The 23521-nt window shown below is 54.2% G+C and overlaps 1 protein-coding gene across 4 annotated transcripts in view; it reads left to right on the forward strand.

Annotated features, from left to right (window-relative positions):
• Shank3 (SH3 and multiple ankyrin repeat domains 3) overlaps positions 1–23120 on the forward strand; it is a 62014-nt gene extending 38894 nt beyond the window's left edge. The window contains exons 19-24 of one of the 4 annotated variants that reach the window (XM_076556615.1): positions 1397–1420; positions 5618–5748; positions 6297–6381; positions 10205–12467; positions 19627–19654; positions 20612–20778. In XM_076556615.1, coding sequence (XP_076412730.1) covers positions 1397–1420; positions 5618–5748; positions 6297–6381; positions 10205–12467; positions 19627–19654; positions 20612–20632 — 2552 coding nt within the window. In that variant the 3' untranslated portion in view covers positions 20633–20778. Of the gene's footprint in view, positions 1–1396; positions 1421–5617; positions 5749–6296; positions 6382–10204; positions 12468–19626; positions 20142–20611 lie in introns of those variants that run through there. The other 3 variants (XM_076556612.1, XM_076556614.1, XM_076556613.1) reach the window with 3 other exon arrangements.
• Positions 23121–23521: the final 401 nt, after the last annotated feature.

Genomic DNA, 23521 nt, shown 5'->3' on the forward strand with positions numbered 1-23521 from the left:
GCCGCTTGTGTTTTCAAAAGGTAGAAATAAGACATGTTGAGTCACCACTGTTAGAAACATGCCTATCTTGCCACTCACTTGATGGAACCCTTTAGGGAGCCATGTTTGTCAAAAAGATGACCCGAACACCGGGAAAGGGAAAAACTGTGAGGTGAGGGGGATGTGGGCGCAGAGGTGGAAGCTCGTGCTGTGTAGAGGGTAAGGCAAGGCGGTGCAGGGAGGAAGAAGAGGGATGAGTTCCTGGGAACTGATGGAGTGAGCAGAGGCTGATCCAAAATTAAAAAATGAATTAAATAAAACGAAAGTGGTGGTGGTGGCTGGCAGAAATCAGTGGGAGAACTCTACCTGTCAATCAGGAGGTCCAGGCAGGAGGATTGCTGTGAGTTCCAGGCCTGTGTGGGCTACAGAGTGAGTTCAAGGTCAGCCTGGCCTGTGCAGCAGGATCCTGTCTCAAAAAGAGAAGGGTTGTTCGTAAGAGTCGGGGGCGGGGGTGGGGTGGGGAGGGAAGAAGCTTAGATAACCCCCTTTCCACTCTCATTCTGGTCTGGGGTTCCTTGACCATGTACATATATGCTCAGCGTGAATCAGGGATGTGGGTTAATGGGGACCCACATCAGGACCCTAATGTGGTCAGACAGTTCCTGTTCATTTATTTAGGCAAACTGACGATGTCCTTTAATTTCTGGGTCTTTCTTTTGTGATGAGGTCAGGGTAGGTCTCTGGTACTGCCTTAGTCCAGAAAAGATCCCTTTACCAAATATGTACTGCTTGCTTTGCTGTTTACATCTGCCTGCCGCTAGAAATCTGCGTTGGAACATGAAGGTGTGTATCAGTAGTGGAGTGCTTACCTGGCATGTTCAAGGCCCTGCGTTCCATCTACAGGACTGCAAAAACCAAAACCAAAACCAAACCAAACCAAACCAACCAAACAAACAAAAAACCAAAAAAACCAAAAACAAAACCCAACTGAAATGTCAGTACAGAATGTACTCATAGGCCGACCACTTTGGTGAAGAGCAGACTCTGAACTTCATTTTCGTAGTTCTGTGTCTTCGTTCCGAACAAACATTTGGCTGCTCCAAGTGCAGTTTAATTGTGCACCTCTTCGTGCATGCATGTGTGCACCTGTGTGTGTGTGTGTATGTGTGCATGTGTGTGAGTGTGCATGTCCACGCAGCGTGTATTCCTGCTTTGGCTTGTTCTCTTCTAGAGTTTTAGAGCATTGGTAGGCTTGTGCTCCTGGTTTAAGGAGGAGGAGGTATAGATGGGGGACAGACCTATGAAGGCCTGGTGGTTGGGAGGTGGGGGTGGGGAAACCATTGTGCAGATGGCCCAGGTGCCATGGAATCAATAAAGCCTTCTTCTTACCTGCTCTGCTCTGTTTCTCAATTCCAAGCTTCCATTCGGAGAAGGAAAGGGGGTAAGTCTTCTGCTGTGTTTTTAGGCCTGGCTTGCCTGTCCTTACCAAGGGGTACTGACTGGTACTGGTGTGTGATGAGGCTTCAGTCCAAGTCAGAGTGGTTTGGAATCTGGCACTCTCTCTGGTCCCTGCCTGGGTGAAGGATGGATGGGGCATTCCCAGGGGTCTCCCTGGGATTAATAGGGAGTACAACCATAGTCCCAGTGGGTTCAGGTGAGCTTGGGGATGTGACCTATGGAGATAGCCTGGTGGGGAGAAGGTGGGGGAATTCCTGGTGGGGGCCCCTGCAAATGTCATGGCCCAGGGGAGGGGAGGGGAGGGTCTGTGAGGGTCAGGCCACGGAGCTTAGGTCAGCCGGGTGCCTAGGCTGTGTTGGGATGGGGGTGTTAGGGTTTTAGGCTCTGCCTTGTGCTGTATCTTTTGTCCTTTTCTTTGCCTAAGCCAACTTCATACTGATGAGTTGGAGGATTGAGCATAGAGCAGAGCTGCTTCAGAATAGGGATTTATTTAATCTGCTGGCATTGGGAAGGGAGCTGGATTCCCCTGCTCAGAAACACTCCTGCCCCCAGGCTATTGACTTCACTGGTTCCACCCCGGTGTCCTTGGAAGCTCTTTCTCATGTGACTTTCATGTCCAGCATGGCATCAGGGACACAGGGCCCATGTGGGGCTAGAGACATTAGGGCCTAGACTGGGTACTGAGGTCCGGCATCTGGGGGAGTTTTCCCTGGCTTCTACTGCTCCCTCTGCCTCTTGAGTGGATGGGAGTCAGGCTTAGAAGGCTCATAGCCCAGGGTGTGTGGATTTGTGCATCCCGCATCCCTTCCCCCTCTTACTTCTGATGCACTGGGCCTTGCCTGGTCTCTGGTTTTCAGCATCTGACCAGTAGATCCCACCCCCACCCCCAATCTCCTTTTTTTTTTGTTGTTGTTGTTAGGCCATTTTTTAATTTTATTTTATAATTTAATTTAATTTTACTTATCAGCCACGGATTCCCTTGTTCTCCCCCCTCCCACCTCCAATCTCCTTTTGCTAAGATCTGCATTCTAGTTCCTTGATAGTAGGGCTACCAGGATGCTAGGCTGTGGTCATGCCCTTCTTCCAGCTGTGGGCGAATGGTTTGTCGATTCCACAGACCCTCTTTTCATCCCTGCTTGGATCCCCAACATACTTTGCCCTGAACCCAGATGGCTAGCCCCTTGGAAGGCTGGTGGAAATGACAACACTTGGTTCCTAAGGGATTTTATTTCATTTTTTTAAATATCTAAAATAATTTAGGGTTATGTTTCCTAACCTTGTTGTTATGTTGGGAAGAAGTGTTCAACTTTTCATATGTAGAATTCTTGACTCCTTCCTCTTGGAAACAATTCTTGCTTGGCCTCAGTGCTATTGCCATGTAACCCTAAACAGCTGCTTTGCTAAACTGTGTGCACACTGCTTGGATCTCTTGGAGCAAGGTTCTGTTGACACCTTCTCTAAGTCCATGGCTCAGGTGACAGTGTGCCTTGGTAGGAGACCTGTCACCACGGTGTCATGGACTTCTCTTTCTCCTTATGTCTTTACTCCTGCAGTTTCTGAATGGTGTCGCAGCAAGGATCTGCGATCTGGGATAGAGCTCTTTGTGCATCATTTTGCTCCTGGGAAACAGGAGGATGATGATAGGATCTTGAGGTGGTTCCTGTGGTAGTCATGTAAAACCTGGCACATACTGTATATCACCAAGGACTTGGCCAGGGTAGGGATCCCACATTTCAAAAGGAAGTTGTTCATTTGTCGTCTCTGTACTGTTACCTGGTGGTACTGGAAGCCATGCTTGGGCCCTACAAATTTCTCTACAGTGGGAGCATGTTTTGCTGGCAAAGTACTGTGTTGTTTAGGGCTCCAAAGGGGCAGAGTATGAGGAATCCACAAATGGTTGATGAAGATAAGGTAAATGTCCTGGCTGGTGCCTTCAGCATCTGCACTGGCCAGGGTGGTCCTGCATTGGCTAGAGTGGTTGTGGGCTCCTGTGTGCTCATTTTCCCTAGAGCCATGCCACATAGATGTCGTCTATGACTGTTTTGTTAGGTGAAGGACTTGGGTCTCAGAGGGTATACATCTGAACAGAATCAGTGTGCAAGGAGGGGGGGGGTCCTCAATATGCTACTTGGTGAGATCGCCTCGGGAGTTAATTTACTTCTACACAGCAACTGAGAAATGAGATAGGAACAGCAGATGCTGGTGAGCAGCTGGGGGTTGGGTTGGGAAGGAATGGATGTTCAGACTTGACCATAGGAGTTCTCCAGCCATGGGACTTTGAGAGTAGGAGGGTTTCTAAGACAAGTGTCCCCTGAAGGTGGGTCCACACTTCAAGAGTTAAATACAGTCTGGGGGACAGGTGGAGCCTGGGGCTGCTGAGTGAGGACATGCACGTAAAAGCATGGGCCCTAACCTCCAGTGGACGCTTGAACGCCGCCCCTGAGTGGACTCCAGGTCGGAGTTAGGTAACTGCATCTCAGACAGCCTTTGGGTGCTTTTAAGGTTTGCAGAAGCCCATTCCCTCACTGAAATGGTTTTCCCTTGTAGTTCAGTCTGATCTCAGACTTGTAATCTTGCTTCAGCCTCCCAAAGAATGGGATTACAGGGATTTGTTAGCTGCTTTTCCTGCTGCTAGGATAAAGCACAGTGAAATAAAATGCTTGAGGAAGGAAGGATTTATTTGGCTCCCACTTAGAGGGTTTTTCCATCCTTAGTCGGGAAGGAGAGGATGATGAATGTTCTTGCGAGGCTGTCCCCCCCCCCCCTTTTTTTAAAGCAGTTTGGGACCCAAGCTCAGGAAATGGTCCTACCCACTTTTAGGGTGGACCTTCCCACATCAGTTATCATAGTCAAGATAATCCCTCACAGGTGTGTCTGGGGGCTTGTCTCCTAGGTGATTCTGAATTCTGTGTCAGGTTGACAACAGTAACCGTCATACACAGTGCGCCATCACACTGGATTCTCTGCATCTCTTTTCCCCCCACCCCCATAAGCGAAAGTACCACTTTTCTTTCTTTGGAGGGGAGTGTGTGGTGTATGTAAGTACGTGCGCGTGTGTGCGTGCACCTGTCCATGCGGGTGTGTAGGTCAGAGGTCTTATCTGCTGAGTATCTTCCTCAGTCATTCTCTGTCTTATTTTGGGGGACAGGTTCTCTCACTGACCCCAGAGCTTACATTTGGACTAGAGTGTGTGTGGGGGGCCAGTGAGTCCCTAGGACCTGTGTGCCGCTGTTTCTGAGTGCTGAGGTGACAGGCATGGACTACCAGGCTCCGCTTTTGATGTGGGTGCTGGGGATCCGAACTCGGGCCTTCGTGCCTGGGCAGCAAACGCTTGACTCACTAAGCCATCTGCACAGTCCCCCAAAGTCCCATTTTTCAAAAACAGTCCCTTTAATAAAAAGTGACTGCACAAAGCTTTTTCATTTGATAACGGCTGTGACAGGAATATGCCTGAGGCCGCCTGGTGTCTCTCCCACCAAGCTCTTCTTAGGCGTCAGCCTTAAATGGAGCTGAAGTCTGAGGAGTTGGGGTGGGTAGGCTGTCGGTGAGGAGAGTCCTTTCCATACCACGCCTGTTTCTCCTCTTTCCTTCCCTCCCATCCCACTGGAACCGTCTTTCTGTATGGGCAGGAGGAAGGAGCTGTGGCCTCCTGTTTCGTATTGAGCCACTCTGACTGAGATCCCCAGCCTGAGTTTTGTTCTTAGGAGGTATTTCCCATCTGCCTGTTCATTCCTTGGTTATCAGCTTATTCACCCACTCAGCCAGCGTCTCTTGCTTGAGCACTCGTGTCTGTCCCTGGAGCAGTGGTCCCACTAGAGATAGCGTCCCGTGGGGAGTGGTGGAGGATAGGCCATGTGCTGAGAAAAGGCGCTGGAGGTGAGGGACTGAGGGAAATGGATCTGAGAGTCTGGTCTCCCTGAGGTTGGTCATTGTGGTCACTCCCAGTGGCCACAGAGATACCCAGGGTCTTCTTAAGGACAGACTTCGGCTGGCTCAAGAACTGGGTCCTGGGGTCTGAGGGGGCACTGATGGGGCACAAGATCTAGGGCCTCAGGCAGTGAGAGACCCAGGGGTGGGCAGTGTTGGTTGGCTCATGAGTGCCAAGGGGCTGGCATTGGTGGGTGTGGCAGGGAGGCCGGGGCAGCTCTGGGGCTGAGGTTGCGTTTCTTTGGTTGTGCAGAAAAGCTGGATGAGATCCTGGCAGTTGCCGCGGAACCGACCCTGAGGCCAGACATTGCAGATGCTGACTCCAGGGCAGCCACGGTCAAGCAGCGGCCCACCAGCCGGAGGATTACCCCTGCCGAGATCAGCGTAAGCCAGCCTTGGGCCAGGGCTCTGGGATGGTCAGGTCCAGGGCCTGGGGATCAGAGGGTCATGCGCCTCTCTTTGGAGGTAAGAGTTCTTTGTTTGGGTGCCTTCTCCGGAGGAGGTGGAGCTCTCCACGGCCTCTCTGGGGAGATGTCTGGGGCCGTCTCAAGTTCGTAGAATGGTTGTAGTTCAGCTCACTCCTGTGGGTACAGCGTTTTAGTGCCTCTGACGTCAGTCAGATTCTGTGTCACCCTGGGACCTACTGAGGTCGGCAGCTTTGCTGAGCCCTGTGGCACAGCATATTCCTGTGTGTGGATTCGTACGCCTGGCACTGTGGATTCTTCCTCCGTCTCTGTTGACTGTGCCCAGGGCCTGTACTTCTGTGTTCATTTTACCACTCATGTAATGAAGGCCCCAACCGAGCATGGGCACCAGTGCCTTTAGGGTGTTTGGTGTGTGGGTGTCTGGTCTAGCTTAGGATGGGTGGGGCTGGATGGAGAACTGGGGGCTCCGGTGCCCCGGAACTTCCATGTTCCTCCCTGACCCCACAGTCATTGTTTGAGCGCCAGGGCCTCCCGGGCCCAGAGAAGCTGCCGGGCTCTCTGCGGAAGGGGATTCCACGGACCAAATCTGTAGGTATGGCTGGGCCGAGGGACTGCTGGGGGTTGGGATGGCTGGGCTGGGGTGGGGGGCTTCAGGGTTGGAGGACCCCATCTCTCTCTGCGAAGTTCAAGGGTGCCGTTTTGTTTATGGACCTGAGTTTGTTCTTCCACTCAGAGATGTGCCGTGGGAAGACACCTTTGAGATTCTTTTCCCAGTCTGCTTCTCTCCATCCGTGGGCACCCCTTAGCCCTTCTCTTCCTGTCCGTCACTCCTGCCTTACACAGATAACGGCTGCCACCAGGACAGCTATTTCATGTCCTCTCAGCCAGAGTGCAGGTCCAGTGTTCCATCCTCAAATTGCTCTCCCCTTGAACCTGCTCCATCTCTCCAGGTAGCATCCTCTCCCTGTCCCTTCATGGTCAGACCCAAAAGGTCACCTGTAATTGCTCTCTTTCCCCATATGCTCATAAATCTGAAGCAGCTGGGTCTCTGCATAGCTAGATTGAAGCTGCTCCCGCTAGGGTCATCAGGAGCCTCGGGGCATTCCCCGTGGCAGACACTATTAGCCTTCCTTTTACTGATCCCAGTTGACATTTTTTTTTTTTTTTTGCTCCTTCCTCTGTGAAACTCCTTGTATTGTGGGAATGAGTTTCTTGCTCTCTTCTCCTTCCTCGGCTGCATTTGCTCAGCATAGCCAAACAGTAGGCCAACTCAAGCCTGTGCCCTCGGCCTCCTTTTCTTCTGTCCACCGTACTGTGGAGCTTCCTCAATCCCTCGCCGCCGCTGCCATCACGCTCCACACTTGGCTGCCTCTTCTAATCAATCCCAGGCCAGGATCTCTAACAAGCCCTGCTTTTACTTCATGTTTCTTGGGCATCTAGTCTCCTTGACATGTTGACCCATCCATCCACTACCACACCCACCATCTGTTCCACATCAGAGTCAACTCCTGCTCAGCCCAAGGACAGGCCAGGCATGAGATGCTTATATGCACACTGGTTCATTTAATACCTACCTACAGTAACCACATTGTGGGGGAGAGGGCCTGAATTATTCATTTTGCTTAAAGAGCGTTAAAATGACTTGCTCAAAGTCACATAGCTGCTCTGCCTATACCTCCTATCCATTCATAAGCCAAACAGCTATCCAAACTCCGATTGTGCTCATTACCCATCCTGGGATTCCTGCTTACTATAAGCTGGCCCTAGGCTAGATCCGGGTCTCACTTGGAAGGTGACATGTCTACAGTTAGGTCAGTTGAGCAGTTATGATATGGTGTCAAAGTGCACTTATAAATGGAGACTGACTGGGGAGGTCCACACACACATCAACATTAGCATTTATACTTAGAATAACAAGGCATGCAGAAATTTCCTGGGGATGGTGGGGTAAATGTCTGATGGAGGTCAGGGTGTATGTGTGGGAGAGTCCTTCATGGGCTGATGATAGTGAGGAAAGTGGGGAAGGGCGGCTGGTGAGAGGCTGCAGTTACTTTGGAACCAAGAGATACTGCTTTCTGTGTTAGACCAAGTGTTCTGCGCATCCTCTGTGGTGGATTTCCTGCCTCACCTGTCTTAGAACTGTTCAGGGCAGGCTTGTCTTGTCCCGGGTCCACAGTCTTCCCCATGTCCTCTTGCAGTGGATCTGTTCTCCAGCCCATCTCTCTGGCAAAAGAGGCTTTCTGCAGCATATTTATCAGCTGGCATCCCTCCAGCTGGTCCTGAGGCCTCAGGGTCCCCAGAGCAACAGCCCTGTCCTGCTTCATCTAGGGTGTCTGTTGCTGACTTTCTGTGACACGAGTCTTCCTATACTCACCGCTGCCTGTCTGTCCTCACTCTTCCTGGATGGCCTTTCCCAGAGTTGACTACTGTAGACCCAGACCTATGTACTTGTCACAGAGGCCTCAAGCTCTTTGGCAAGCCTACCAGCGCCTCCCACCTGGATACAGCTGACCAGTGGGGTAGCAGGTGCTCAACTTTAGTTCCCCAAGGCTAGCACACTGCCAGATGCCAGCACGACTGTTGGCTGAGTTCTCAGGCTCCTGGGACTCCCGCTTCAGATCTGGCTGCTTGTCCCTGGGCATCTAATACAACTCTTGGAACCCCAGGATCCTAGTCTGCACACGTGGATCCTGCCAGTAAGGACAGGAAGTTCAGGCTCTTCCTTGAACATGGCCGTAGTAGTTACAGCAGCCCTTTGATCCAGGCTCTGTGTCTTGGGCACACAGCCAGTCCCCAGGAAGCAGTCCTGCTGCAGGCTGGCAGACGGAGAAGGTCTTTCTTTATTCTAGCCGTCTCGAACAGACCCCTCTTCTGCTCGAGGCAGGTGATTTTTTTTTTCTTTACCCTCAGGCACAGCCTACCAAGCCATTAGTATTAAATTCCACCCCCTCTCTCATTGTCACACGTCATTCCTGCCTTCTGTAACCTTAAGGTCTATGGGAGTTCTTCCTACATAGCTCCACCTAGCACACAGGCTTGTGAATGTTCTGTACATGTTCCTGTGCTGTGTAGGAACGGCGTCAGGAGGAGGCCCGAGGCCAGCTGGGCAGACCTTGAGATAACCCGGGATGACCTCAGTCGTCTTTTCTTGGTGTTGCTACCTTGTGATAGGGGCCTGGAACTGTAAACTGTAAATAGCCTTTGTGATAGGGGCAAGAAAGGTCCTGTGATGAAACAGAGTCCTAAAAGTGACTTGTGTGAAGCTGGAATTCAAGCCTTAAGTGTGTAATAGACCTACTCTTTCTAGTCCTGAGTGGGCTCCTGGCAGAGCCAGGGACGTAGTGTGTCACTACCAAGCCTGTCTGCTCCTTCTTGGGTCGGGCCACTCAGTGTTTGCAAGTCTCATTGTGTGGAACGCTGCACAGGTGTCTACGTTATGTCTGGAATGACACAGGAGGTTCTGGAAGGTTCTTACCTGATGCCATCTCTAGACGAGAGGGTGTCATTAGGTTTTTAGTCAAGTGTAGCCTATGAGAAAGCAGGCCCAAGTGGGACTTTGACCCTGGCTTGGGGGTAACACAAGACCGTAGGGGTAAAACTGAAACATGCCTTCAATTCCAATTTAGTTTACCCATCTATTCCTCCTTCCATTTACCTAGCCAGCCTCTCTAAAGTTTAGATACTTCCTAGTATCCTGCAGGCCAGTCCTAGAGTCTTTCCAAGGATCCAGTGGGGCTTATTTCCTAGCCTCCTAGCCTGGGTATCAGAGCCACTTCTTCCAGATGCATGGATTCCTTACCACTGTCCTGCATCCCCTCATTGATGGTTTATTTTGGGGGTACTGGTGTGTGTGCGTGTGTCTTTTCTGACCACCTTTCTTCCCATCTCTGGTTGCCATCAGGGTCTCCGTTGGCTCCTGCTTGTTCAACACTGTGAATGTTTCTGGGTTGCTTTGCTCATCCTTGCGTGGGAAGCCCCCCAACCAACCTCCCTCCTCTCAACAGTTTTTTGGGGGCGGGCTGCCTATACCCTCCTGGTGTCTTCTCATGGCCTGCTCCATCCATGCCCACAGGGGTTGGGGGGATCTTGGCCTCAGTCCAGGCAGTCAGAGTTTGGGTCCTGTCCCAGTTCCTCTGCAGGAACGTTGCCCTCCACATTGTGGGTGGGGTCCCTTCTGGACCCTTCAACAGAGCTCCCCCTACCTGTACAGGATTTGGCACAGAGCATGGGTGTCCTGCTCAGAGCTTTTGCTCTCTTCCTTGGCCTTCCGTGGGTCCTGACCCCCATCTTCCTTGGTGGGGCTGTGGCCACTCAGGGGTGCAGGCAGGATAGGACTAGCCAGTGGCACTGGGGTCCAGAGAGGCCTTTCAATGGCCAGCATCCTTGCCAGACTTACCTGGCCCCTCCGTCCCCAGGGGAGGATGAGAAGTTGGCATCCCTACTGGAAGGGCGCTTCCCACGCAGCACATCAATGCAGGACACGGTGCGTGAAGGTCGTGGCATTCCGCCCCCGCCGCAGACCGCCCCACCACCCCCACCCGCGCCCTACTACTTCGACTCCGGGCCACCTCCCACATTCTCACCGCCACCGCCGCCGGGCCGGGCCTACGACACTGTGCGCTCCAGCTTCAAGCCAGGCCTGGAGGCTCGCCTGGGTGCGGGGGCCGCTGGTCTGTACGATTCTGGAGGGCCTCTGGGCCCGCTGCCCTACCCGGAGCGTCAGAAGCGCGCACGCTCCATGATCATCTTGCAGGACTCTGCGCCAGAAGTGGGCGACGTCCCCCGGCCCGTGCCTGCAGCTACACCGCCTGAGCGCCCCAAGCGCCGGCCTCGGCCGTCTGGCCCTGATAGCCCCTATGCCAACCTGGGCGCCTTCAGTGCCAGCCTCTTTGCTCCATCGAAACCCCAGCGCCGCAAGAGCCCGCTGGTGAAGCAGCTTCAGGTGGAGGATGCTCAGGAGCGCGCGGCCCTGGCCGTGGGTAGCCCGGGCCCAGTGGGTGGAAGCTTTGCCCGAGAACCCTCCCCAACGCACCGCGGGCCCCGGCCGGGTGGCCTTGATTACGGCTCTGGAGAAGGCCTGGGGCTCGCGTTTGGCGGCCCTGGCCCCGGCCCCGGCAAGGAGCGGCGCCTGGAGGAGCGACGCCGGTCCACTGTGTTCCTGTCTGTGGGTGCCATCGAGGGCAGCCCTCCCAGCGCAGATCTGCCATCCCTGCAGCCCTCCCGCTCCATTGATGAGCGCCTCCTGGGGACAGGCGCCCCCACTGGCCGCGATTTGCTGCTCCCCTCCCCCGTCTCTGCTCTGAAGCCATTGGTCAGTGGCCCCAGCCTTGGGCCCTCAGGCTCCACCTTCATCCACCCTCTCACTGGCAAACCCTTGGATCCTAGCTCACCCCTAGCCCTTGCTCTGGCTGCCCGAGAGCGGGCTCTGGCCTCGCAGACACCTTCCCGGTCCCCCACACCTGTGCACAGCCCTGATGCTGACCGCCCTGGACCCCTCTTTGTGGATGTGCAGACCCGAGACTCCGAGCGAGGGCCGATGGCTTCACCAGCCTTCTCTCCTCGGAGCCCAGCCTGGATTCCCGTGCCTGCTCGAAGAGAGGCCGAGAAGCCACCTCGGGAAGAGCGGAAGTCACCAGAGGACAAGAAATCCATGATCCTCAGCGTCTTGGACACGTCCTTGCAGCGGCCAGCTGGTCTCATTGTTGTGCACGCCACCAGCAATGGACAGGAGCCCAACAGGCTGGGGGCTGAAGAGGAGCGCCCGGGTACCCCGGAGCTGGCCCCAGCCCCCATGCAGGCAACGGCTGTGGCAGAGCCTATGCCAAGTCCCCGGGCCCAGCCCCAGCCCCCTGGCAGCATCCCCGCCGATCCCGGGCCAGGCCAAGGTAGCTCAGAGGAGGAGCCGGAGCTGGTATTTGCTGTGAACCTGCCACCTGCTCAGCTGTCCTCCAGCGATGAAGAAACTAGGGAGGAGCTGGCCCGCATTGGGCTCGTGCCACCCCCTGAAGAGTTTGCCAATGGGATCCTGCTGGCCACCCCACCCCCTGGACCGGGCCCCTTGCCCACCACGGTACCCAGCCCGGCCTCAGGGAAGCCCAGCAGTGAGCTGCCCCCTGCCCCGGAGTCTGCAGCGGACTCTGGAGTAGAGGAGGCGGACACTCGAAGCTCCAGTGACCCCCACCTGGAGACCACAAGCACCATTTCCACAGTGTCCAGCATGTCCACCCTGAGCTCGGAGAGTGGGGAACTCACCGACACCCACACCTCCTTTGCCGACGGGCACACTTTTGTACTCGAGAAGCCTCCAGTGCCTCCCAAGCCCAAGCTCAAGTCCCCGCTGGGGAAGGGGCCGGTGACCTTCCGGGACCCGCTGCTGAAGCAATCCTCGGACAGTGAGCTCATGGCCCAGCAGCACCACGCTGCCTCTACCGGGCTGGCTTCTGCTGCTGGGCCCGCCCGCCCTCGCTACCTCTTCCAGAGAAGGTCCAAGCTGTGGGGGGACCCCGTGGAGAGTCGGGGGCTCCCGGGGCCTGAAGACGACAAGCCAACTGTGATCAGTGAGCTCAGCTCCCGCCTGCAGCAGCTGAACAAAGACACGCGCTCCCTGGGGGAGGAACCAGTTGGTGGCCTGGGCAGCCTGCTGGACCCTGCTAAGAAGTCGCCCATTGCAGCAGCTCGGTGAGCAGGGGGATGTGGGGAGGGGCCGTCCCCCCCTGTCTTTGTTCCTTTTGTCCATCTGCAGGCTTCCCTCTGTTCTTCCTCATTCTGTCCTCTCTCTCATCTGTCCCTGGCACGGGTCCCCCCCTACCCACCTCTTTATCTCTGTCTGGTCCTGCTTTGCTCTCTGAGGTAGAAGGTTCTTTAGGACAGCTTCAGATGCAGGCAGTGGGACTGGGTACCTCCGAGACTTAAGTATGTCATGAGACCGCCCAGGGCCTGCTGGGGGCTCTGCTACTACACGTTTGCAACTTTGTACTCTGGCTTCTGACTCAAGAGGCCTCTGCCATTCAGGATCTTTTCAGGTTGTACTCTGGAGCCGGGCTTCTGGGCTTCTTCCTTCGCAGCAGCTCTTTGGCCTGGAGTTGACTGCCTCATGGATCCATTTTGTTTCTCTTTCTGATACGAGGGCTGCCCATATGGCTGGGGTCACCTCTCCCGGAGCAGCCTTCTGCCTTGCTTCCTTTTCAGGCCAAAGTGCATTGGTTCTTTTTCTTTAGGGACTTGATACAAATAAATAAATGCCTTGCGTTCTGCCCTAGAAACGTGTGTCTTGGGGCACCTCCTTGTAGGACCCTTACACAGAATCCTGGATGTGATTTAGAATGCTCCATCAAGAAGAGTTGGAAATCCCACCATCTCCTCTCGGGGCTTTTCTCTTTTGTCCTGTCTGTCCCCTCCCCGAAGTGGTGCTGGGTGCTGGGGGAGGTGCTGATCTGGGGTCTGAGTGCTGCTAAGGTTGTTGCTCACATTTTGTAGGTAGGGGCTGCAAGAGCCCTGTGTCGGTCCTTCAGATCCTTTCTCGGGAACCTTCCCTGGGGCTCCCATGTGGACTGCATGGGTTCTGGTGCCAGCTGCCAGCCTCTTGTCTGGGTTTCTCCAGTTCTCCAGCTGCTTCTGCCTCTTCGCCAAGGTTCCCCGGTGCTGGGTTTGGGTGGGAGGCCACCTCCTGATTGCCCACTCCTTGCCTCTCAGGTGCGCCTCGCTGTCAGTTGTGGAAGACAGGGTTCACAAAGTAGCGAGCAGGGCACAGCTTAAGAACGGCAGGTCTTATGCAAAGGGCCTTCTCGTTTTACATTCTTCCCATTTAGGGTCCCAAAGATGAATGAAGTTCCCATTGCCTCTCTAGAGAGGTTCAGGGATGTTCCTGACATTCTAGGGGCTTGTTCTCAGGCCCTCTCCCCTTTTGGCCTCTTCTCTCAGCCAAATTTAAAAGCCCTTCTCAGTAGTTCAGTGATGGAGGCACCCTTAGAGTGGGCAGCAGTGGCTATGGACCAGTCAGGATGAGGGCTGAGGCCCCAGGTTTGTCTACAACTGGATCCTCCAAGATAGAGGTGTCCTGATACAGCCTCAGCTGGACCTTCTCTTCCTCCTTTGTCTTTCTGCCCACCACCAGCCCTTCTGTTTCTTTCTGCCTCTTTTTTTGTTTGTTTTCGAGACAGGGTTTCTCTGTGAAACAGTCCTGGCTATCCTGGAACTCGCTCTGTAGACCAGGCTAGCCTGGAACTCACAGAGATCTGCTTGCCTTGCCTCCCAAGTGCTGGGATTAAAGGCGTGCGCCACCACTACCCAGCTCTGCCTCTTGATGAAAGCTGTACATAGCATACTGCTTAGCCCATTTTAGGGCCTCAATAAACGCGTATTAAACCAGTAAAAGGCCGGGCGGTGGTGGCGCACGCCTTTAATCCCAGCACTCGGGAGGCAGAGCCAGGAGGATCTCTGTGAGTTCGAGGCCAGCCTGGGCTACCAAGTGAGCTCCAGGAAAGGCGCAAAGCTACACAGAGAAACCCTGTCTCGAAAAACCAAAAAAAAAAAAAAAAAAAAAACCAGTAAAAGAAGGAAGCTTAATGCAAGTGTTACATTGTTACTTGAAATCCAAAAGGGTGTCCTAAGGCAAATTTCATGGAAGGACAGATGGACAAAGATTTCTTGGGTTTCTAGTAGCACCTTCTGCCACACATTGAGTCTGTACTCAGTAATTTCACACTGCAGAGGTAGACTTGTGCTGTATAGCTGTTACTCACGGCATCTCTTAGATGTATAAGTAATAAATTATACCTAGCGTTCGTTCAGTCAGCTTAGCGTTGCTAAACCACCTTGTACCCTGTGTTCCTCCATTTGCCTCTGTATTCCATTCTGTTCCCACTCACTTTTCTCCTCCCTTTGGGGCTCTTTATTTTTGGTTTTGGTTTTGGAGACAGGGTCTTGCTTTGCAGTGTGAGCTGGCTTTGATCCTCCTACCTCTCTGTCTCCTCAGTGTGAGCGATCACATCATCATCCCTGGGTGTAACAACGGTCATCTGGAGTGTGTCCTCCTGCCTACCATAGAGCTCTCTTTTCTGGCCACAGGCATGGGGCACTTGTGACTTTGTGTACTTCTAGCTTATTTCAGACCTGGTCTTTTGTCTGGTCTCTGTGGACACTCTGGCTTTGATGTCTGTTGGGGCTATACCTCAGCACTGGCCTTGTAGCCAGTGGGGGCTAGAATCTTGTCTGACTTTGGGATAAAGTCACTAAACGAACCTTTCTCTTAGAGAAGTGTCTAAAGTGTGTGACGTTCTGATGTCTGGGTGTGACTGTGTCCTTCTCAGGATCTGTCCTGGCAGAGGTCACACCCTTGAGCCACATCTTTGGTCTGTGCATGGTTCCCGAGTTTTACCTACCAGGCTCATCTGTCTCTTGATGGGTTCCACCAAAAGAGAAAGGACCCTTTTTTTTTTTGCCAACCTTCTCTGCAGATGGCTCAGTCCAGGCAATGATACAGTCTGGCCGCAGGTGCTCACCAGCCTGAGCTTGTTGAAAACAAGTTAAACGTTCCTGTGTGTCATGGGACGAAAGCACAGAAACTTGTAGATCAGCCCGTTTACACTCGGCCCATGGTTGGTTTGGGGGTCGAAGCTAGAAGGTACGCTGTTCTCGGTCCTGCTGCTGAGGTCTGTGTTCCCAGCTGTCCTTCGCCTCAGGTGGCAGGTCTGGCCTTCACTGGAAAGAGCCTTATGTCTGAGAGGGCCAGACTTAGGCTGCATGCTGTTTGTTCATTGTTTAAAACCCAGCTTTGGGCTCCACAGCTGGCTGTAGAGCTCCACCTACCTATCTTGAGACCTACACCCGTCTCCAAGCTCCACTTGTCTTCCGGGTCTCATGTTTGGACTTTAATCTTATGCTGTTTTGCCTTGGCTTTCTAGGGAGGGGTTGATGCTGGTTGATGCTGAATGCAGGGTCTTGTGCATACTAGGCAGATGGTGGACCATACAGCTACACCCCCTGCTTTGTTTTTATTGAGATATGGGACCTTTTTTCTTTTCTTTTTTCTTTGTACATTTATTTATTGTATGTGTGTGTGTGTGTGTGTGCATGTGTACACATTTTGTGGTATACATGTGGAAGTCAGAGGACAGCTTGTGGGAGTCAGTATTGTCTTTGCCCTTTGTGGGTGCCGGGGATTGAACTCAGGTCGTCAGGCTTGGCTGCAGGTGCCGTTACCTACTGAGCTGTCTCACCTGAGATAGAGTCTTTCTATATAGCTTAGGCGGGTATTGAGCTCACTGTGTAGCCATATTTGGCCTTAAGCCAAAGATCCCCCCCCCCTTTTGCTTCCCAAGTGCTGGAATCACAGGTGTGCGCTGACTCCATTTTATACCTGGCTGGTCCTCACATCTGTTTTTGTTTTTGTTTTTAAGCAGGTGAAATAGCTTTGGAAGTATTTGCTGTAGTACTTTTCAGTGGTCCCCTCCCCCCCCAGTGCTTGTGTGTGGGTGGTCAAAGTGCGCCCTCTTCTTTAGACCTGTTGAGGTCACTCATGAGATCTCCCAGGAGACCCATTTTCCAATCAGGTTGCTCCACAAAGCCCTGTCTCTTTGATATAGGCCCTTGCCTGCGTGTTAAGGGTATGGACAAAATCTGTGTGCTGGGGCAATCATACGTGAAGGTTCTTGATACCAGTTGGATATGGGGAGTGGGGGGGGGCAGGATGCATTGTGTCCCCGCGGATCAAATGCATGAGGTCCCATGCAGATGCATTCTCAAAAGTCCCAAACTCTGCTAGGGTACAGAAAGAGGTAGTAAGAGAAGATCTAGGGACACTGGACAGGCCAGGCAGTGAGGCGTGAGGCCAAGGCAGCGGAGAGGACTCCTGGAGAATCTTCAGAGCCCCGCTTGGTCTGTGTTCCTACTGCGAATCGTCCTGTCGTGAGGCCCCCAAATGGCCAAAGGCCACAGGCCTAGACCTGACCCACAGGAGTACAAAGGCGGTAGGCCTGAGGATGAACCTTTTCTTGCCGGTTGGTACCAGTGGGATGCCAGAGGGTAAGGCAGTCTCAGGAGGAAGACGCTGTGGTGTTTCTGTAGGACGACGTCTTTTTGTCAAGGTGTGCTAGAGTCCCGAGTTTGTGCCAGGTTCCAGGGGTCGAGGAAAGCTGCGAAGGAGCTGGGACGTATGTAGCTCAGTGGCAGAGGGCTTGCCTGGTATGCATGAGGCCTTTTTTACCCCTAGCAGAGAGAAAGGGAGAAGGGGAGGGGAAGGGGAGGGAGAGATAGGTGAAAGGAAGGGAGGGTGGATGGCGAAAGGACCTGGAACTGTGAGTGGCCTGGACGCCACTGATGAGGAAGACCTGGGTTAATGGGAGGAATTGGTGACATTTGCCGAAGGTTAAAAAGGTAGAGCAGCTCCCAGGTCTCTCTCATACGGGCGCTGTCCACTGAGGCAGGGTTGGGCAGCCCGTGTGTTAAGAGGTATTAGGAGATCCCAGTAGAAACCCTGAGCTCAGAAGAAACTGATGGGTTCTCACATATGGCATTCCTAGGCTTATGAGTCATAGCAAAGAATGGGGGTAGATGATATGGCCTCAGAAAGTACAGATTACGACAGAGTGTGGGCTAGAAGATCCATCCAGGACGGAAGAGGCAGAGGGAAGGGTTCCTCCAAGGAAACAGATGACCAGGTCAGCCAGGGGGCCCTGCCTACAGCCTTGGTGATGGCCAGGAGCAAATGCCAGATTTCACTGCCTAGGAGTTCCTGGGGCCAAGATCTTGGAGGCTGTGCCAGCCAGGAGCACTTGGGAGGGTAGCAGATGCTGTGAGGTGACCTTGTAGTGGACGAAGTCTGATGATCAGGTGGTCAGTCAGCCAGCTATTAGTGGCAATAGCCAGAGATAGGTATGCAGAGATGTGTGTAAACATGTTAAAATCAGATTTGCACACTGCTGGGGTTTCTGCCCTGGGGGGACAAGGTGGGTAGTACTCTGCCCCAAGAGGTGGGCAGGGAACAGACACTAATCCTTTGGCTACTCCTTCCTGTACATACCCCTCCTTGGGCTTTTCTTCTAGGCCTCCCAACATCTCCAACACTGGTGGAGGTTGTTGAGGTATATGACTGGCCTTCTCTCTCTACTCCCAGTCCACTGGCTACAGACACTTGTTTCCGGACCCTGGGCACCTCTGAAGCCAGTTTGCCCTCAGCCCAGGCCTCCAGGTCACCCCCGCCAGGAAGGCATGATGCTATCCAGACAGGTATAGCTACTTGACCCAGCTTAGACCTGTGGGACCCAGACTCTCTCTGAGCTCTGCTTGAAGCTACCACTGCACTGCCTCCCAGCTGTTCTGTAACCCTCCAGTGCAGCGGTGTGCTGCTGAATGAAGCCTAACCCTTGGGGGAGGTCTTGCGGAGATGTCTGTTCCGACACAGATTCCCTGGGCTAGGGTCAGCATGAATTCGGGGGAAGAAACAGACAAGGTGACATTCCTAGCTTCGTTGTACTCTGTGTGTGACCGCAGTCTGATCTCATAGCTATGTCTCTAGCGCCACCTCTCAGGGGACCCCACCACCTCACCTCTGTTGCCTCCCCACTTTGCCCCCGAAGCCAAGGATGTCTCAATGAGGCCAGGTTCCATAGGCGTGAAGGTTTCCTTCCCGGGGGGGCTCTGCCTGTTCCCTCCGATGTTCTTGGAATCTCTGTGTTGGGGGCACTGTCTGGCTTTTTCAAGAAGCTCTGCCCTGGCTGGGTCTGAGCAGTTGGGAGGAAGCCACAGGGCCAGGCTGAGGAGAAAGCTCTTGAAAGGGATGCAGATGAGGTCTCCAGGGAAGGAGCAATCCATGCGAGGTAGACGTTGAAAGTTGCTTCAAGGGAACATGTTAGTTAGCTTTCTCTTCCCTGTGAGAGATTTTTTTTTCTTACCTCACAAGAACAACTTGAGGAGGAAAGATGTATTTTGGTATATAGTTCCCAGTGATTTCAGCTCATGGTTTCTTGGCCCCATTGCTGTGGAGAGCATCAATGGGAGCGTGGATGGAGTGAATCATTTCATGGCAGCCAGGAAGAATGAAGGGAAAGGAAGGGGAAGGAATAAGATCATCAAATTATTAATTCATCAGTGTGTTTTGTGATCATTATTGTTTTTTGTTTGTTTGTTTGCTTGTTTCTCTTTTTTGGAGGGGGGCAAAGTCTCAACATGTAGCCTCCTTGGCTGGTCTGGAGTTTGCTCTGTAGATCAGGCTGGCCTCAAACTCACAGAGATCTGCCCGCCTCTGCCTCCTGAGTGCTGGGATTAAAGGTGTGTGCCACCACCGTACCCGGCCCCCATCGGTGTCTAAATTCATTGATTAGGACAGAGCCCTCATGATCCAGTTACGTCCCAATGATTGGACCCACCACTCTACCTTCAAAACGCAAGCCTTATTTAGGGGGATATTGCATAGTTGAACTATAACTAGGAGATAGAAGCGTTGAGGGGACTCTGGCTGGTGTGGAATAGGCAGGAACTTGGGCCAGCTTGAGAGAGAAGGCATTGTGGGGGTGGGGTGGGGCGGGTGAGATGGCAGCTGGAGAGAGGTTGGTCAGACAGCAGAAAGACTGACAGACTGCAAGGCACTGCTAAGCGACACTTAACCGTCTTGTACGGTACAGTGGAGAGAGCCAGAGAACTGCTACCCCAGAGCAGGCAAATCAGATGTCTTCTAGCCTAAAGTAGATGGGCCTTACTTTCTGAGTTCCAACCTCCATAGAGCGTCCCACAGGGGTCCCGTTGTGTGATTGTGACCGAAGGCGCGTTGTGGGCCTGGCCTGCTAACACTCTCTCTCTCACTGCTCTTTCCCGCCCATCTGCATGTGGCTGCGCTGTCTAGCTGCGCGGTGGTCCCGAGTGCCGGCTGTGTAAGTGAGCATGCCCATCCCATGCCTCTCGCAGTCCACATGCTGTGTGCCTGGCTGCCCCCTGGCTGCTCTGCATGGCTGTGTGGGGCTTGGGTGCTACCGACGACGACGGCGACTGAGACTATCCTTGGCCATAGTAAGGGGCAGAGGGGCCGTGGGCGTAGGCTTCCTTCCTCCCTCCAGCCGGGCAGGCCCCTGGGGCAGGGCTGGAAGTCCCGGATCCTGCCAGGCGAGGCTGGGACTTGAGGACGTAGCATTTGCCGTGTGTGTCTGTCTCTTTGCTAGCGCATCTCTGTCACTGTTGCTGCGTGTCTGCAGCAACACGTGGTCCCCATTGCTGCTGTGGTGTTGCTCTTCTGTGCAGGGAGACTGCCTTCCCGTTATGGTGTGCTGTCGCCTCAGCCTCTTGTGGGTGTGAGCCCTACCCGATGTTCGTCTCCAGTGTTCGTCATGGACCTGTTTGGCCCTTGTGCCGCTGCCAGCCTCTACCATGACTCCGGCTGTCCCTGAAACTGGCTTAGGTTTTTCTGGGTCCGTTCGAGCTTGAGAACAGGGTTGGATGTGGGGAGGTGTAGGGGTCAAGGTACTGGTATAACCTTACAGTCCAGAGCATCTGTGGCTGGAACCCATACCCAGAGGCCGTGTTAGAGGCTGGCAGTGAGGGGCAAGCGGCAGCTTTTCTTGTCCATGAGAAACTCTTTCCTTCGGTGAACTGCCCGTGGGGCCTCCGTGGAGAGCTGTGTGGGGGACTAGTTTACTCCTTAGAGTCCGTTCAGTCAAAGAATCCCCCAGAGCAAGGCACAGTCCAGGATGTTTATTTGTTTTTGATGTTTTTTAAAAAAAAGAGTGACCACAGGATATTCCTGCAGCCCCAGTCCTCCTGGCTCTGCTCCCCTCTGTCCACCCCGACTTGACTTTCCACCCCTCACCTGGCCCTCACCCACTCTCCCTCCGCAGGCTCTTCAGCAGCCTCGGTGAGCTGAGCAACATCTCAGCGCAGCGCAGCCCCGGGGGCCCGGGCGGAGGGGCCTCCTACTCGGTGCGGCCCAGCGGCCGGTACCCCGTGGCGAGAAGAGCTCCCAGCCCAGTGAAGCCCGCGTCGCTGGAGCGGGTGGAGGGGCTAGGGGCGGGCGTGGGAGGCGTGGGGCGGCCCTTCGGCCTCACGCCTCCCACCATCCTCAAGTCGTCCAGCCTCTCCATCCCGCACGAACCCAAGGAAGTGCGCTTCGTGGTGCGAAGTGTGAGTGCGCGCAGCCGCTCCCCCTCGCCATCTCCGCTGCCCTCGCCTTCTCCCGGCTCTGGCCCCAGTGCCGGCCCGCGGAGGCCATTCCAGCAGAAGCCCCTGCAGCTCTGGAGCAAGTTCGATGTGGGCGACTGGTTGGAGAGCATCCACTTAGGCGAGCACCGAGACCGCTTCGAGGACCATGAGATCGAAGGCGCACACCTGCCCGCGCTCACCAAGGACGACTTCGTGGAGCTGGGCGTCACACGCGTTGGCCACCGCATGAACATCGAGCGTGCGCTCAGGCAGCTGGATGGCAGCTGACGTCCCACTCCCTCTCCCGTTCCTGCTGCGCCCTGCCGGCAGGGCCCCCCCACCCCTACTCCAGGCCGCAGGCTCGGCTCGCCCCCTACCACGGCGCCCGGGCCAGGAATGTTGCATGAATCGTCCTGTTTGCTGTTGCTTGGAGACTTGCCCTGTACATTGCTTAGTGCCCTCCCCTGCCGCTGAACCCCACCCAGCACACAGTAAGGGCGCGGACCAGGGGGGCTGGGTGGAAGGGGGTTAGGGCAGGGTGCTCTGGCCTGACCACCTCCTTCACAGCTCCTGGTGGCCATTCTCCCGGAGGGGGAACCTAGTCCAGCATGCGAGGTCAGGACACGCCTTGGTGACTGGGGGGAGGGGGGAGACATTGGGGTTCTCGATTGGGGGCCAAGGAGCCCCCTGTTTTACATATTTTAATCCACTCTATATTTGGAACGAGAAAAGGAACAAATATCTCTGTCCGTAACAGTTCTCACCCTCTTGCCCTCTAGTCCTCTCGCTGGTCCCGCCACAGCTGCCCAGTCTTCCATCTCCGGCCCCTCACTGCCACCCCATACAGGGCAGGGGACACTCCAGCTGGCCTGGGGTTAGCCAGGGTCCTGGCAGCCCACCCTGGGGACCCCGGCTCAGCCCCCCTTCCCTCGCTGAGCTATAGTCTGCCCCACCCACCCTTTAGGTGCTGCTCGGGGGGAGGGTGGCAGGCATTGCCTGCTGGGCACTAGCAGGGCCAGGTGGCCTGGGAGATTATTGCCCTGGGGCTGGGCCCCCGGTATCCCAACCCCAGCCATCATTTCACAGGGTCTCTCCCAAAGGAGGGGTCTAACCTTCCCACTTCTTGGGCAACTACAGCAGAGAAGCCTCCCTGCCTCGCACCCCAAAGACTCCCCGTTCCTGCCCTGTGTGTGTGCCACATTATGTGTGTGCACGCCTGTGTGCTTGTGAAAACTGGGTGTGGCTGAGCGCATGGGTGCCCTGTGTGTGCCTGGTTGTGGAGTGGTCCCCGGGGCGGGGGGGGCTGTTCTGGATGGGTGGGAGGTTATGGAAGCTTGCACAGGGTGCATGCTTGGGTGTGTACCCCTGAAAGTGCCCTGTCTTCTCCAAAGAAAGGCTGCTCTGGGGTCGTGCTGTCTTCTCAGCCTGTTCTCCCTGAGCCTCTCCCAGCTTAAGCAGGGTTTCTTGGTGAATCCTTTCAGCTTCAGGAGGCCTCGAGGGCCCCCCTGCAGACAGCGCCCCCTTTGGGCTTCTAAAGGGATTGTGGGGACCACTAAAAAAAAAAATCAGGCCACAACAGCCCTTGGAGAGAGGCAAAGACTCCTGAGGGTACCCTGGCCCCCCTACTGTGACTCCTCACACTCAGCAATGACCTGTGGGGTGGGGGGCCCTGGGGCATTTTTAAACATAGGGTTTGGAGTCTGGACTAAGCTCCATCCACGTCACTCACAAGTTTCTGTTTCTATTTCTAGCTTTTTTTAATAAAAAAAAAATAAAAAAGACAGAAAACAGAGGTTTTCATGGCCCAGGGGCTCGGCACGCCGGTCTGTGCAGGCCCACCTGCCCCGTTCCCTAGACAGAGTCACACCCACTAACCCTCTCACCAACAGACCAGGTCACACACACACACACACACACACACACAGCAGCAGCAGTCACTGTAACAGACTGCCACATACGACACAGTCTCACATTTACCTGTGGGTTTTTGGTTCTGTTCAATTTGGGTTTTTAACTTGACAGGGTCAGTTCTGCTTCATCCTTCCTTTTGTATGGAGTTCCATCTGGGGGCTTTCACCCCCCTGCTCCAGTCCTGAGGCCTCCTGACCCTGACGTTGTGATACACCCCACAGAGATCTATGTTTCTTATATTATTATTATTAATAATAATTATTATAATATTATGTAATAAATTTATAAGAAATGAAACCATGTCTCAGTTGCTTGCTTAGGGTTCCCCAGACAGGTCACACAAGCCCACGGCCTTGACCCAGTGTGCTGCTGACTCAGCAGTATCTTTGGAGTAATGCTACTTGTAATCCTTCCTGTTAGACCGACCTAGACTGCTAGACCCTGGCTGAGGCCTTCTGCAGACTAACACCTCACTGGGTAGCATTTAAGAAAACCATTCATTTCTATGTCTGTCTGTGTCTGTGTAAGTGCATGCCACCTGAGCGAGGGTGCCCTTGGAAGCCAGCTGGCACTTAGGCCGTCGTGAGCTCTCTGATGTGGGTGCCGAGGACCAAACTCCGATCCTCTGCAAGAGCAGCAAGTGCTCTTGATGGCCGAGCCATCTCTGCAGCCCTGGGTGACCACCTCTAGACCCGTGG

This window comes from Peromyscus maniculatus, chromosome 20, assembly GCF_049852395.1.
Source record: "Peromyscus maniculatus bairdii isolate BWxNUB_F1_BW_parent chromosome 20, HU_Pman_BW_mat_3.1, whole genome shotgun sequence".
Classification (NCBI taxonomy): domain Eukaryota; kingdom Metazoa; phylum Chordata; class Mammalia; order Rodentia; family Cricetidae; genus Peromyscus; species Peromyscus maniculatus.